This window comes from Podarcis melisellensis (genome assembly GCF_964234715.1).
Source record: "Podarcis melisellensis genome assembly, chromosome: 8".
Taxonomy (NCBI): domain Eukaryota; kingdom Metazoa; phylum Chordata; class Lepidosauria; order Squamata; family Lacertidae; genus Podarcis; species Podarcis melisellensis.
Window position 1 is genome coordinate 76,926,698 of NC_138540.1, and position 14,623 is coordinate 76,941,320.

The following is a 14,623-nucleotide window of genomic DNA, read 5'->3' on the forward strand; positions in this document are numbered from 1 at the left end:
CGGAAATGACTGGCAGAATCTGAGACCAGGGAGAAGAGTTGGTGGAAGAAGATTGGAAGAAATTCAAAGACTATTTGCAGAAACATTGTAAAATTAATGAATGTTAAAATGATGTCGGATTGAAATGAAGCGGCCTTAGCAACAAGGTTAATAAGAACATGTAAAAATGGATTGATAACGGATGAAAATATAAAGTTATAATATGTTAAGATATAGAATTAAGATAAAAACAAAGAGGGTAAGGATTTGCTGAATTAATCATGTGAACTGGAATACAAAAAAGGGAGGTGTGAGGAGGTCAAGGAAATAAGTAAACGAAATCTAAGATATGAAAAGATTGATTTGTTTTTAACTGTTTTCTATATATTTTTTTGTATTTTGCATTTTTTTCTATGTATTTTTGTACTTTTTGTATTTTTCCCTTTCCTTCTTCTTTATTCTGTATCCTTTTTTCCTTTTGTAAAACCTTAATAAATATCTTTTTTTAAAAAAGAAATGTGCTCTTAACCCAATAATGCCACAGAATGCCTAATGTTTTATTCACCAACCTCATCACTTGCCTAGATGCAGCTGAAGCCAGTGGGACTAATTTCTTTTTATTTTTTTCTTTGTGTAGCTCGCCTTCTCATCAGCCTTGTTTTTACAGATTTCCTCTGGAGCACAAATAAAACAGCCTCGCACAAACTCCCTAACAGACTGATATTCTTGGAAGGAGGCAATAAACAATATCCCAATCTACTGAAGGATTTGCAATACAAATATCCTTCACTTCCAGATACATATACTTACTTTCTACCTCAGTCTTACTTGCCTGCACCTGAAGAGGTTGATTCACCTCCCCCACTCTTTTTCCGTGTGGATGCAATAACAGCTTTGGGAGGTAATTTGGAGCTGAACCAACAATGTCTCTTCCTCAAGTGGCCTTTGCACATAGCCTCATACCCTCCACTCGACTGGTTAAGAGAATGGCCATGTTTGTGTAGCTCCCTAATGAAGGAAGCTCCATGGCCATTGCTGGCTCCAATTGAGACCTTTCTCACAGTTGTGTGAGTGGCTGATTCATACCTGGCACTCTTTCAGTCACTAGCACATTCAACTCCTGAGGACTCACTTCATCTGTTTTACCCTTTGGAAGCCACGGCCGAGACAGGAGGGTCAGTTTTCCTGGTTAAAGCATCCATTGCTTCCATGAGACCCTGAGCCCATTCCATACTTTCTAGCCTTGCTGGAATGGATCTAATATCCAGGCTTTTTCTGAAGGAGCATCTCTACCCCCATCATTCAGGCTACACACTGAGATCTAGTTCTGAGGGCCTTCTGTCACTGTGAGAAGGCAACCAACCAGAGGGGCATCTTAGTAGTGATGCCCACACTGTGGAACAACCTCCCATCAGATGTCAAGGAGATAAATAACTATGAAACTTTAATGGTTATCTGAAGACAGCCCTGTATAAGGAGGTTTTTAATGTTTGATGTTGGGGTGACCCAGTCAGGTGGGTGGGGAAGAAATAATAAAATCATCATTATTATTAAGAGGAATCCTTAGATGGAGGCTATTTTGAGGGGCTTTTCTGTAGGTGATCTTTGGGCTTTTGCCCTCACCTATTTTGCTCTAAATTGCTTTCTTGAGTGTCTTCACCATTTACATTTAAATTGTACATTATTTATATCAAAAAAGAAATCTGAGAAGTGTCTATCAACAACTAATGAGATCATAGACAATTCCTACGCTGAGCTTTGAATTTCAGTATGTTCCTCTTTTTCTTTGTGGTGAACAAACAACACCCATTCCCGGACCTCACTGAACCAGTTGTTCCCAAGTGTTGCCTGCGCCATGAGTCCTTGGCCTATAAATTCCTCCAGGTAAGCCTCTACCTGCATCCATCTCTGTTCTGAGTCTCTTAATCTTTCTAGAAGGATGAAGGCACTCCTGAGCGCATGCCTCCTCTTGGCCCCACTTTCTGCAGGTAAGATGGGGAACATTTAATTATCTTGGAACAGATCACATTTACCCACTTAACCCACTGTAACCCACTGGTGAGGATCCAGAGGATTCTGGATTCCCTATTACTACTCGTTGGTTGTGGAAATCTGAGAAGCAGAATTTAAAAGAGCCCGTGTGCTGTTGTGATTAGAGTGTTAGACAAGGATCCAGGAGGCCAGGGTTTGAATCCCCACTCAGCCACGAAGCTCACTGGGGGATCCTAGACCAGTCACTATACCTTGGCTTAACCTACTTTACAGGAATCTTCTGAGAATAAAATGGGGAGGGGAGAACTATGCACACAGCCTTGAGCTTCTGGGAGGAAGTGACTGCAGATAAATAAATAAATTGGAAAAAATAGAAATTAAGAGCAAGTGACATCGATTGACTGGTTCATCCCTAGTCCAGGATCCTGTCCTCACACTGGCCAACACAATGACTATGGGAAGCTCACAATCAGGACCTCAGCACAGCAGCACTCTGCCTTACCGTGGGTTCCAGCAACTGAAAGAGGAAATATGTTACTTTTGCTATTGGAGGTAGTACATAGCCATCATGATTTGTAGCCACTGAGAGTCTTAGTTTAATTGTACCCAGATCTAAGCTTGTAACCAAACAGTGGGAATAAAATGTATTTAAGTGAGAGTCTGGATGGGAGGAAAAGGCCATGGAAAGGGAGGGTTCACTTCCCCACCTCTTAGAAATAATTCAGCCAGTGTTCTGAATGATGACTTCGAGAGTTTTAATTAATGAGTGTTTATTCATTTCATTTCATTTCATTCTATTAAAATGCTTTTAAAATTGAACCCCTTTTAAGTTAAAAGTTTTAATTTACTATCACCACCTCCTCTTAGTCTCATTAAGCAAACCACAAAACCAACTAATAATAATGTTAATTATCATAATAATCCATAAAGTAATTTTTTGCTTCTGTCTTCAGTGTTACCTCTGGACTGCAGATATGCTTATAACAATACTGGAATGACATATGGTGGCAATCTTAAAGTAACTTGTGACTGGAAAAAAGATTCCTGTGTTGCCGGTGTTCTGCGTACAAATATAAGTAAGATTTTCCTGCCTTTTTGTCTTTTGCTGTTGGATTAGATCCAGGTTAAGATTGTTGAACTTTAAGGGTTCTACTAGCATATAGAAGCCTATGCTAGGGCAACTCACCCATGAAAAAAGGGAGTTGAGGAAGCTGTAGCACTTCAGCTATAGATGAATTAGAACTCCCATCAGCTTCAGCTAGCCTGGCCAGTCAGGGATGATGGGAGATGTAGTCCAACAACATCTGGAGGATCACAGCTTCCCAATCCTGAAGTAAGCAATGGTTTGTAAATGAAAATGGGGAACCTATCACCACCTGATCACAATCAGTGGCTGGATCTGGGTGCTGATCTCCAAGCTTGGACAATTTGATTTGCATTAATGAGAAATCCCTGCTTACCCTTCTAAAAGTTTTGACTGTTTACAATGGTTTTTAAGATACATTATAAATTCTCCCCATTCCTTATTAAAATTCCAGTCTTCCTGTTTTCTGATTCTTCCAGTCATTTTTGTCAATTCAGCATAATCCCTCAACTTAATCTGCCATTCTCCTCTAGTAGGGAGTTCATCTTCTTTCCATCTCTGGGCCAATAACATTCGTGCAGTCGTGGTCGCATACATAATTAGTCATTTCTGTTCCCTTGGGATTTCGGCACCTAGGATTCCTAAAAGCAAAGCTTGGGGGGGGGGGTTAAATAAAAAAGTTATTTTAAACATTTTTTTAACTCATAATAAATCATTTCCCGAACCTCCAATACTATCTTACATGTCCACCACATTTCTAACATACAACTGACCCAGTTTTGTACATTTTTGCTAATTTACTGCTATTTACATCATTTTCAAATAATTTTCTTTCAGCATGTAACATGCTGTAAATTTTAAATCCCAATCCGATAACTTCTCCCACGCTGTAAATTGTATGTTATCCCCAAAATCTCTGGCCCATACTAGCCATTAAGTATACATTGATATCAGTTTCTTTACTTTTAATACAGTTTTTATTGTCTGTTTTATGCATTAAAGCTGGAAAACATTTTGATATTTTTCTTTCTATGATATAGTGGTGTATACATATTTTAATTAATAAAAAAGGAACAGCCCATCACTTTAGACTGACAAATTTAATAACACTTTGTATATTGTTAGTTTGAAAAGGTCATCAATCAGACAATACAAAAAAAATTGGAACCATTGCAACGAATGTGCCTGAGTGGCATTAGACCTGCATATTTCCCCCCCCACCCCCAAACTGGGTATTTCTTTCAAATTCTTTTTCATAGTGAAACTCCGAGTGCAACTTTTGAATAAGTGCTCGCTACCCAGCTCTTGTCTCTCGGGCCATTACAGCTTCACTGCAGCGAATGATAAATTCTTTGAGATGAAGAATTACTGCTGCAAGACGGAACTGTGTAACAATGCAACTCTCAGCCGTAAGTTTCTGCATCATTTTAGAATCCTTAACATGTTAAGGCTGTGCACTGGATTTGGCCAAGGCCTGGATCCTTAGTCAATCAGCAGTATTCAGAGGACCTGTGCCTCATTCATAGAATCATAGAATCATAGAGTTGGAAGAGACCACAAGGGCCATCGAGTCCAACCCCCTGCCAAGCAGGAAACACCATCAGAGCACTCCTGACATATGGTTGTCAAGCCTCTGCTTAAAGACCTCCAAAGAAGGAGACTCCACCACACTCCTTGGCAGCAAATTCCACTGTCAAACAGCTCTTACTGTCAGGAAGTTCTTCCTAATGTTTAGGTGGAATCTTCTTTCTTTAGTTTGGAACCATTGCTCCGTGTCCACTTCTCTGGAGCAGCAGAAAACAACCTTTCTCCCTCCTCTATGTGACATCCTTTTATATATTTGAACATGGCTATCATATCACCCCTTAACCTCCTCTCTTCCAGGCTAAACATGCCCAGCTCCCTTAACTGTTCCACGTAAGGCATCGTATCCAGGCCTTTGACCATTTTGGTTGCCCTCCTCTGGACACGTTCAAATGGGGTGAGCAGCTCAAGACTATTAGGGACTCTCAAGGTGGAGAGTCAGGCAGGATGGGGAGGCAGGCATGAGCAGAAACTGTGAAAAAGAGGGACCTACTGGGCAAGTGCAGCTCTGCCTGAGAAGGGATGGGTTGCCTAACACTAACCTTATACCCGGTAGTCTTAGGGCGGTTCACTGAAACTCACAGGTTATTGCTGAAGAGCAGAAGAGAGACATAATCTCTGTACAAAAATAAGGATCTAAGATCCTATAATTTCAAAGAGGCTACACCATAACCAATGGCACGAAAACCTTCAGAGAGATCAAGAAGGAAAAGAAAGTTCACACTCCCCCCACCCAAATTTTGGGTAAGATAATTCATCTCAGAGACCAATGGTGACTTTGTCCCATGCTCAGTCCTGAACCCAGATTGTGTCCAGATTATATTTCATCCATGAGTATGTGCAGCTACCCCACCAAAACTATAAGGGTCTAGGGTGGGTTACAATAATATAACACAGAGATACAAAAACAGACAAAACCATTAACAGTCTCACTATACATTTGATTTTGGCAGTTCCTGACCGCAACATGCTGGCTGAAAATGGTTTGCAGTGCCCAGCCTGCTTCTCCAAAGGAAAGAAAAAGTGTAAACGTGAGAAGACCATCAACTGCCTTGAGAATGAGACCCAGTGTGTTGTTTTTAAAGGAACTCTTTCTAGAGGTAACATTGCTACTCAGATGGGGAAAGGGCCTAGTCATCAGATGGTTCATGCAGACTCCCTCCTGTTCTCCTATTCTCCCTCCCACCCTTTCCCTTTCCCTTGCATGTAGCTGGAAAAAAGAGAGGGACCACATCTTTCACTGGCCCCACTGTGCACCATTCCTTAGTGTTTTGCCTGCCTACACTGTATCCTTTAACTCTCATAATGCCACTAGCTTGTCCAGAAGAAGGATTGAGAGTGAGATGTGTATATAAAATACCCTTCTGAACAAAAGTAAAAAGTGCATTCATGGCTTCGCCCCAGTTGCATCTGGATCTCTTCATCACTGGAATGTAGTCCAGGACAAAATTTGTTCCTCTTCCTGAAAAAACATATTATGTAAAAGGATTGTAATTTTGTTGTTTAGTCGTTTAGTCATGTCCAACTCTTCGTGACCCTATGGACCAGAGCACGGCAGGCACTTCTGTCTTCCACTGCCTCCCACAGTTTGGTCAGACTCATGTTAGTATCTTCAAGAACACTGTCAAACCATCTAGTCCTCTGGCACCCCCTTCTCCTTGTGCCCTCCATCTTTCCCAACATTTGTTGGTTTCTGCTTTCTTCTCTGTGCAGCGAAGTGCTTGTCACGAGACAGGTTGTTTACATTCCACAGTAAATGCACTGTTGGGTTTCTCACGGGAACGGAGACTGGATGTGACGTACACTGGTTTCCTGTTTATCACTGTTCTTTGCAGTTTCACTTTTGTGATTCTCTCCGTGCTTTAGAGGAGAGAGGATGCATTTTCTGCTCCGGCAGAGGCAACATGTTTTTCTGTAACTTACCAGCTTTGAAATGTAAATAAAGCAATATAGAGTATGTTGGCACGTACTTTTCATCATTCCGCTGTGCACGGGACACTGCTTATCTCCAACATTTGGTTCCGGGCCCAGAAAAACGCAGTGTTTTGAGAATGGACTCCAGAAGTCGGGCTCCTGGCAAAGGAACAAAGGAGCAAAGAAACGGAGTGCCGGCAGAGGATCGGAAAGCAGAGGGACGGATCGCACGGTATCTGCTCTGCGCGACAAAATGATTGATGTGAGGTATGTGCTACTGCTCCGGGCAGCCTGCCAGCTTCTAATTAATGGCTTTATGGCTGGACTTTGAACTTTTATAGCCGGTTTTGCCGAGGCACAGGCAAATGGCTCAAAGGAACAATTTCCTATGCTGGGGGAAATCGAAAGTAACTTTTTAAAGATGCTCTTGGAGCAAAGCAGCTGCAAATGTGACGCAGCAAGAATTAAAGGCAGCATAGAGAAAGCACTTTAGAACTTTCACTTTTGAACTTGCCTTTGGAATGAGGTTTGAAGCAGCTGCAGATAAGCAAAGTAGCACAGGCTCACAAGCAGGCTGTTTTGAATTTGCCTTTGGATTGAAGCAGCTGTACACAGACGCAGCATGTATAAAGCAGCTTGATTTAAAGCAGCAGAGATGGTGCAGGAGGTTAATGCCAGAGTCATGATGGCTAGCTGCAGAAGGCTGGATGAGGCAGGTGGGGAATTTGATACCACTGATCAGCCAAATGCTCAACTCACAGTAGCCTGTGATACTGCCATGATTCAGAATGAAGCAGATCGCCGGGGTGCTGGCTGCATGGGAAAGGGGGAGTCTTCACAGACGTCATCCCATAGTGCAGTGGAACCACCAGATGGTGCCAAAGCTTTGAAGGCAGTGAAATGCTACTCGTGTGGACGTCTAGGCCATATGAAGAGGGAATGCAGAAATCCCAAGACCAAGACAGAGCAGCGCAGCGAAAGCTCATCGCGTGGAAAAGGCCGAGGCAAAGGCAAAGGTCCGGTGTCCAGGACAACGCAGCATAAGGCAATGGTCTCACGCTTCACTCCAAAGGTTGCAGAGGTCCAGAAGACGTCTAGATCTTTCTTCGTTGTTGATTCAGCGGCAACGCACCACATGTGCAACAATAAGCGACTGTTCGTGTCTTTTACACCGCAGGAAGGTGCGATTCACCAGGCGGATGACCATACAATCCCCAGTAAAGGCTACGGAACTGTTGTTCTTCACAGTTTGGACTTATCAATACAGAATGTGCTTTATGTGCCGGATGCCAAACATAATCTGCTCAGCGTTGGACAGCTGAATGAGCGGAACATTGACGTTTCCTTTAAGAACAAAAGGTGCATCATCACAAAGAAAAACGATTATGTATTGTATGCTGAATATGTTGATCGTTTGTTTGTTTTGTATTATGATGATGTTGTGCAGGATGACACTTGTTGCATTGCAGGTTCTAACAAAAGTTTGCATGCAGAATGTATTCATGATTTTCACAGGAAATTTGGTCATTTGCATTTTGAGGCAGTATCTAAAATGCCTGCCTTGGTTGAAGGTATGACTATTAAACCCTGCAGGTACCACATGAAGTGCAAGGCATGCGCAGCAAACAAGGTGAAAATGGCTGCGAAAGGTAAGGTGTCTGGTAGGCAAGCTACAGAACCATACCAAATTATTCATGCTGATTTGGTTGGATCACTAGCGCCCTCTTTGGGTGGAAATAGGTACTTCATGGTTCTCATTGATGCATTTTCCAGGTATATTTATGTGTATAATCTCAAGCAGAAATCAGAGGCTTTTCCTAGGTTCAAGGAATTCTGTGCTTGGTTGGGAAATGTGCATGGAAAGAAGATAAAAATTCTTTTCAGTGACCGGGGGGGAGAATTCACTTCTCAGCAGTTTGAAGCTTTTCTGGCTGAGAAAGGAATTCAACATGATTTGTCTAGTCCTCGCTCGCCATGGCAGAATGGACTTGCGGAACGGGCAAATCAAACATTGCTTCAAGGGTTAAAAACCTTGCTGCATGATGCAAATCTTCCAGAGAGTTATTGGGCCGAAGCTCTCTCATGTTTCACTTACAGTTATAATCGCAGGTTATCTTCAGCGATTGGTTGTACCCCCTATGAGAAGATGTTTGGCAAGAAGCCATACATCAAACACATGAAAATTTTTGGTTCTGACATGTGGGTTCACTCACCACAAAACTCCAAGTTAGACAAGCGTGGATTGTATGGTATCTTTCTAGGTTATCAGAAAGGGTCTTACAGAATAATGATGACTGACTCTAAGACAATTAAGCTCACAAGAAGTGTTGAGTACAATGCCAAGTGGGGGGAGAATGTGGGAATTTTCCAATGTTATCCTGATGACAGTGATGAGACTGAGGATAGTCAACAGCAAAAGCAGCCGCAACAACCCACACCCACTGATGAAGGTTCTGATTCTGAGTCTGAAACTGAATCGGGTGATTCAGAGGATTTCAAGAGTGCGAAAGCCTCTATGCGACCCTCTGAAAGCTCTGATCAAGAATTGGAGGAACCATTGTTCACAATAGGTCGTTTTTCTCCTAAAAAGGAAGAGGAGAGTGTTGAAGACTTAAGGCTAATTCGCAGGTCACAGAGAGCCACAAAAGGCAGACCTCCAAAGAGATTTGCTGATGAGTTTGCTAAGATAGCAGTAACAGCTGTTAAAAGCTCCAAGAAGGTATTTGAACCTTCAAGTTTCCAAGAAATCCAGGATTTGGATTCAAAGGAAGCTGAGCCATGGTTAAATGCCATGAAGGCTGAGCTTGATTCCTTAGAAAGGAACAAAACATGGGAGCTAGTTCCAGTAGTTCCAGGAATGAAACTGCTTGGAAGCAAATGGGTCTTCAAAGCGAAGACTGATCAAAATGGCAAGATAGTCAGACACAAAGCCAGATTGGTAGCCAGAGGTTTTGCTCAGGTACCAGGTGAAGACTATCACGAGACCTACTCACCCACAGTGAGGTATGAGAGCATTAGGCTTATGCTCAAGCTAGCTGCAGAGGAAAATCTACACATTAGTCACCATGATGTGAATACAGCTTTTCTGTACGGATCTCTAAATGAATCACTTTATATGCTTCCACCTGATGGCGTACAGGTAAAACAGGGATTTGTTTGTGCTCTGAAAAAGTCCCTTTATGGTCTCAAACAAAGTGCACGGTGTTGGCACACAAAACTCACTGAAGTATTATTTTCTCTAGGTTTTCAGCAAGGGAAAGCTGATCCATGTGTATTTGTCAAAGAGGAGGGGCAAGAGAAACTGTATTGTTTGTTTTATGTTGATGATCTTTTATTCTTTTGGAAAGATGTCACAATGTACAATAACGCCCTAGCTCAACTGAAAGAGCACTTTGACATGAAAGATCTTGGTGAGGTAAACAATTACCTGTCTCTGGAAATAGAGAGAGATCAAGATGGTAACATTCTAGTACACCAGTCACGGAAAATTGCTGATGTGTTAAGCAAACTAAACCTGATGGATGCTAACCCTGTAGACACACCGATGACAACAGGTTATCAGGTAGATGACACTGAAGAAGCATTTTCTGACACTACACTGTACAGAAGTGTGCTAGGCAAGCTAAACTTCATTGCCAGATGTTCAAGACCAGACATTGCTGTTAGCTGTAATTTGCTAAGCAGACAAGTCAACAATACCACTGTGAAGGATTGGAAAGCTCTGAAACGCATAGCGCGGTATTTGAAAGGCACTATGCATTACAGACTGAGATTTAACAATCAGAAGTCTGGTGGTCTTGAGATATTTGCAGATGCAAGTTTTGGAAGTGACACTACAGACAGGAAAAGTACGTCTGGAGTTTGCTATAAGTACAATCAGGGTCTATTTGATTGGTCATGCAAGAAGCAAACAACAGTTAGCTTAAGTACTTGTGAAGCTGAACTGAATGCACTGTCTTATTCACTTAAAGATTGTGAATGGTTGTTACAATTGTGCAAAGACATGAAAATTCCTGTCAAATGTCCAATCCAGGTTTACCAGGACAACAAAGCATGTTTGGCTTTGCTGAATTCTGAAGGTTGTAAGCAAAGCACGAAGCACTTGCAATTGAAGTTGCAACATGCTAGGGAACGTATTCAGAAGGGACTCATAACGGTGTCCTATATGCCAGGTAATGAAATTCCTGCTGATGTATTGTCCAAGATTGTATCAAGGGATCAACACTGTACCTATGTGCAGAAGTTGGGTTTGTACTGATATTGTACGAACACGCTGCCCAGAGATGTTCACAGAAAGGGGGAGGATGTTGGTTTCTGCTTTCTTCTCTGTGCAGCGAAGTGCTTGTCACGAGACAGGTTGTTTACATTCCACAGTAAATGCACTGTTGGGTTTCTCACGGGAACGGAGACTGGATGTGACATACACTGGTTTCCTGTTTATCACTGTTCTTTGCAGTTTCACTTTTGTGATTCTCTCCGTGCTTTAGAGGAGAGAGGATGCATTTTCTGCTCCGGCAGAGGCAACATGTTTTTCTGTAACTTACCAGCTTTGAAATGTAAATAAAGCAATATAGAGTATGTTGGCACGTACTTTTCATCATTCCGCTGTGCACGGGACACTGCTGATCTCCAACAACATTAGGGTCTTTTCCAGGGAGTCCTCTCTTCTCATGAGGTGGCCAAAGTATTGGAGCCTCAGCTTCAGGATCTGTCCTTCCAGTGAGCACTCAGGGCTAATTCAGGGCTCAGGGGATTGTAATACATTTCCTTAAATTTTGTGACAATGAGCGGTATCTGGCTAACTCAGACCATTACTGCAAGGATTTATAGTGCATCAGAATTCATGTATATTCATGTTCCAGTGAAATTATGATATTTTTCAGATTTCTTAAATATGCACATTTTAATACTAACTTAGTAAAATTCCCTTTTTAGCATCACAGGCATCCTCTCCTATTCCCTGGGTAAAGGACTAATGTCAACATTTGTTTTCTTTTTTCCCTAGCTATCTTTGAGGAGCACGATTTCACTTTCCAAGGTTGTGGAACAACAGATTTTTGTGCACTCCGGAAAAATGGAAGCGGTGTAACTGGAATGGGGAGCTTTCAACTTTTAGTTATCCAAGAAAGCTGTTATAATGCTTCACGAATCTCTCACTAGCTTGAATATGAAGGGTAAATGGGACAGTGTAGACCCCTCCTTGTGTATTCCAAAATTCATGGCAATGAGAGGGAATTAGAGGCCTAGTGGTGAAATCCAGGACTCAGGATCTCTGGTTCTTACTTTTTTGCTTTTGGTGGCAGTAAAGCGAAGCAAGGGGCAGAGAAAAAGGATTCAGAATTGTCAGTTTTCATTTCTTGGTGCAGAAAATATTGATCTGGTGTATAATAATAATAATATAATATTTTTATACTCCGCCCATCTCGCTGGGCTTCCCCAGCCTCTCTGGGCAGCTCCCAACTGAATATTAAAACACAATACAGCATTAAACATTAAAAACTTCCCTAAACAGGGAGGCCTTCAGATGTCTTTGAAAAGTAAGATAGTTGCTTATTGCCTTGACATATGATGGGAGCGCGTTCCACAGGGCAGGCACCACTACCGAGAAGGTCCTCTGCCTGCAGACATCTTCCCTATTCTGATTAATTCAAGGGGGCTCTGGAAACTTCTCTGTATGAAAGAAACAAGCAGAAGGGTCATGATGTTTAGGTAACTCCTTCAGAGAAGCTTAGTACTGCTGGCTTGAACTGGTTCTGTTATCTCTTTTTTAAGGTCATATTAAGAGGCCAGAAGGAGCTCGGGTTTCATTTCTCTTTCTATATCTCTTCCTTCTGGTGTGGAGTTCCGTATATAGTGTTAAGGTTTAGACTTATTGTAAGTTATTGTAAGTTTATGTGAAGTCTGCTGCAACTGGATTTCTTGTGGACAGTGCCAATCCTGAATGCATTGTATATGTGACCATTGTGTTCATTTGCCTTCAGTAGCAGTAAAACTCTGTTGGATGAAATATTAATTGCCTCCGGTCTATTTTGGGGGCAATCCTAAAACGTGTTTAAGTTTTTACTCTGCTAACTATACATTGGGATCTTCTCTGGATTGATATTGAGTAGAATTTCCATGACAGTTGTGTGGGAATTGTGTATAATAACTACAAAGAACCCTGCAATGTTTCAATAAAAAAACCTTAAGTTTTCATGATGTTCATTACAATACGAAATAAATGGTTATGGGAAATAAAATGCCGGATCTCAGATCTGTTTCTTTCAGATACAAATGCAAGTATTATTTATTGGTTTAGCCAAAGAGATTACAAAAGATAAAATACATAAAAGAGGTTAAAAACTAAACAAAATACATTGCACAGAGTTCATACACAGAGTCTCATATGACAGAGTTCATACACTGGAGTTGTAGAGCTGTAAAAGCTTTTCCCCATTTGGTATTTGTAATGCTGGTTACATACTGAGGGTGAGGGGGCTGAATGAGTAGTCTGGCATTCTAAAGTGCAGGACTGTCCCAACCATGAGGCTAGGTGTGACAAAAACCTTAGGCAGCTGGATCCATAAGAGCAGAAGATCTGGCCTCCAGAGAATTCCTTGTCCATTGCTGCTGCCTCAGTGGCAGAAACAGCTGCACTGCTCTCCTGAGAGACCAGATTGGCCCCTTCCCCCAAAATCAGGTCACCTCTTCAGTGGCCTCTTGGGCAATAGACAACAGGGCTAGACTGTGCTCTGCATACCCCTTGAGATTCATCTGCAGTAACAGAGGGGTCAAGTTTCCAGTGGATGCAAGCAATTTCATCCTCAATATTTTTTGCAAACAAGTCACAGCATTGACAAGTCGCAAGCACACTCCCTGGCTCCCAATGACATGCCCTCCCCATTTTCACCTTGGAGAATTTCTCACCCAGCCACTCACCCTGGGAGATGGCCACTTCTCCACCTCTCAACCTGGTTATTGGCACCAGGTTGAGATTTTCCTCTGGGCCCAAGCACACATGCATATTGTATAAAGGTGCAAAACCCTTCTTTCACAGTTATTTTAAAAAACTGGGCAACGGCACACCACCTGCTTGTGACTCCCGAGCCTTCCCTGATCTCCTTCCCCTTCCCTCTTTGTTTTGACAGATAAGGGGAGGCTCGGGAGTAACGGGCAAATGGCCGTTGCCCAGAAGGGGCCAGCCTGGGAGTGCTATTGGCTCTGGTTGGTTTCAGGAGCTGCTTGCTGTTTGCTGACGTGGTGCCATGGCAGAGAGCAACTCCTGAAGCCAGCCAGAGCCAACTGTGCTAATAGGCTGGCTCTGGGCTGCTGAGGCTGCCGCTGCCACATTTCCCAGGGACAGATTTGCAAATCTGGGGACATTCCAGGGACACAATTTGTCCAGGGACAGATTTGCAAATCGGGGGACATCTGGTAACCCTACAATAGGAGGTGCTACTGATCTCCTCCCACTCTTGTTTCCAATGTAGCTCTTTATTCCTCACCTCTTGCATTCTTCCTGATGTCGATCTTAACTCAACCCTTCTTTCCTGGAATGGGGAGGCACAATTTTGTGGTTTGCCTCATCTGGCAACATGTCTTGGGGAAGCCTTGCCAAGGAGCACATTTGACCAGACAGGCAGAAGTGTGATTAGCACAGAAATCATGCTTTAAAATATGAGATTTCCTGAACTCACCCAGCTCATCTCTCCTGAAATTGAACTACAGGCCAGGGCATGACAACTGGTCTGTCTGTCTCTCCTAGATGCCTTCAGACAGGGTGCCATAGGCAGTGTCCCATCCCCCAAATTCCACGGACTGAGCAACCTGGCAGGAAACCTTGGTCATGCTTATAACAGGCACCACTTGTTTAAGGATAATACCTCCTGTCAATTGCTTATGCCCAACCCCTCAGAGTTTGATGGATGATGTCAGATGATAAAATAGAAGAAGGAGGAGGAGGAGGGTTTGGATTTGATATCCAGCTTTATCACTACCCTACGGAGTCTCAAAGCGGCTAACAGTCTCCTTTCCCGTTCTTCCCCACAACAAACACTCTGTGAGGTGAGTGAGGCTGAGAGACTTCAGAGA

At 42.6% G+C, this 14,623-nt stretch overlaps 1 protein-coding gene across 1 annotated transcript; it reads left to right on the forward strand.

Annotated features, from left to right (window-relative positions):
• Positions 1–1,880: 1,880 nt before the first annotated feature.
• Positions 1,881–12,792, forward strand: LOC309376173 (phospholipase A2 inhibitor and Ly6/PLAUR domain-containing protein-like). Its single transcript, XM_081922408.1, has 5 exons — positions 1,881–1,967; positions 2,925–3,047; positions 4,315–4,464; positions 5,593–5,739; positions 11,559–12,792. The coding sequence occupies exons 1-5, from the start codon at positions 1,919–1,921 to the stop codon at positions 11,711–11,713; spliced, it is 624 nt and encodes a 207-aa protein (XP_081778534.1). The 5' UTR covers positions 1,881–1,918; the 3' UTR covers positions 11,714–12,792.
• Positions 12,793–14,623: the final 1,831 nt, after the last annotated feature.

Coding starts and splice junctions, on each gene's coding strand:
- LOC309376173 (XM_081922408.1), top strand. CDS start 1,919: ATGAAGGCACTCCTGAGCGCATGCCTCCTCTTGGCCCCACTTTCTGCA. Junction 3,048..4,314: donor TGTTCTGCGTACAAATATAA/GTAAGATTTTCC, acceptor TCTTTTTCATAG/TGAAACTCCGAGTGCAACTT. Junction 4,465..5,592: donor TAACAATGCAACTCTCAGCC/GTAAGTTTCTGC, acceptor TGATTTTGGCAG/TTCCTGACCGCAACATGCTG.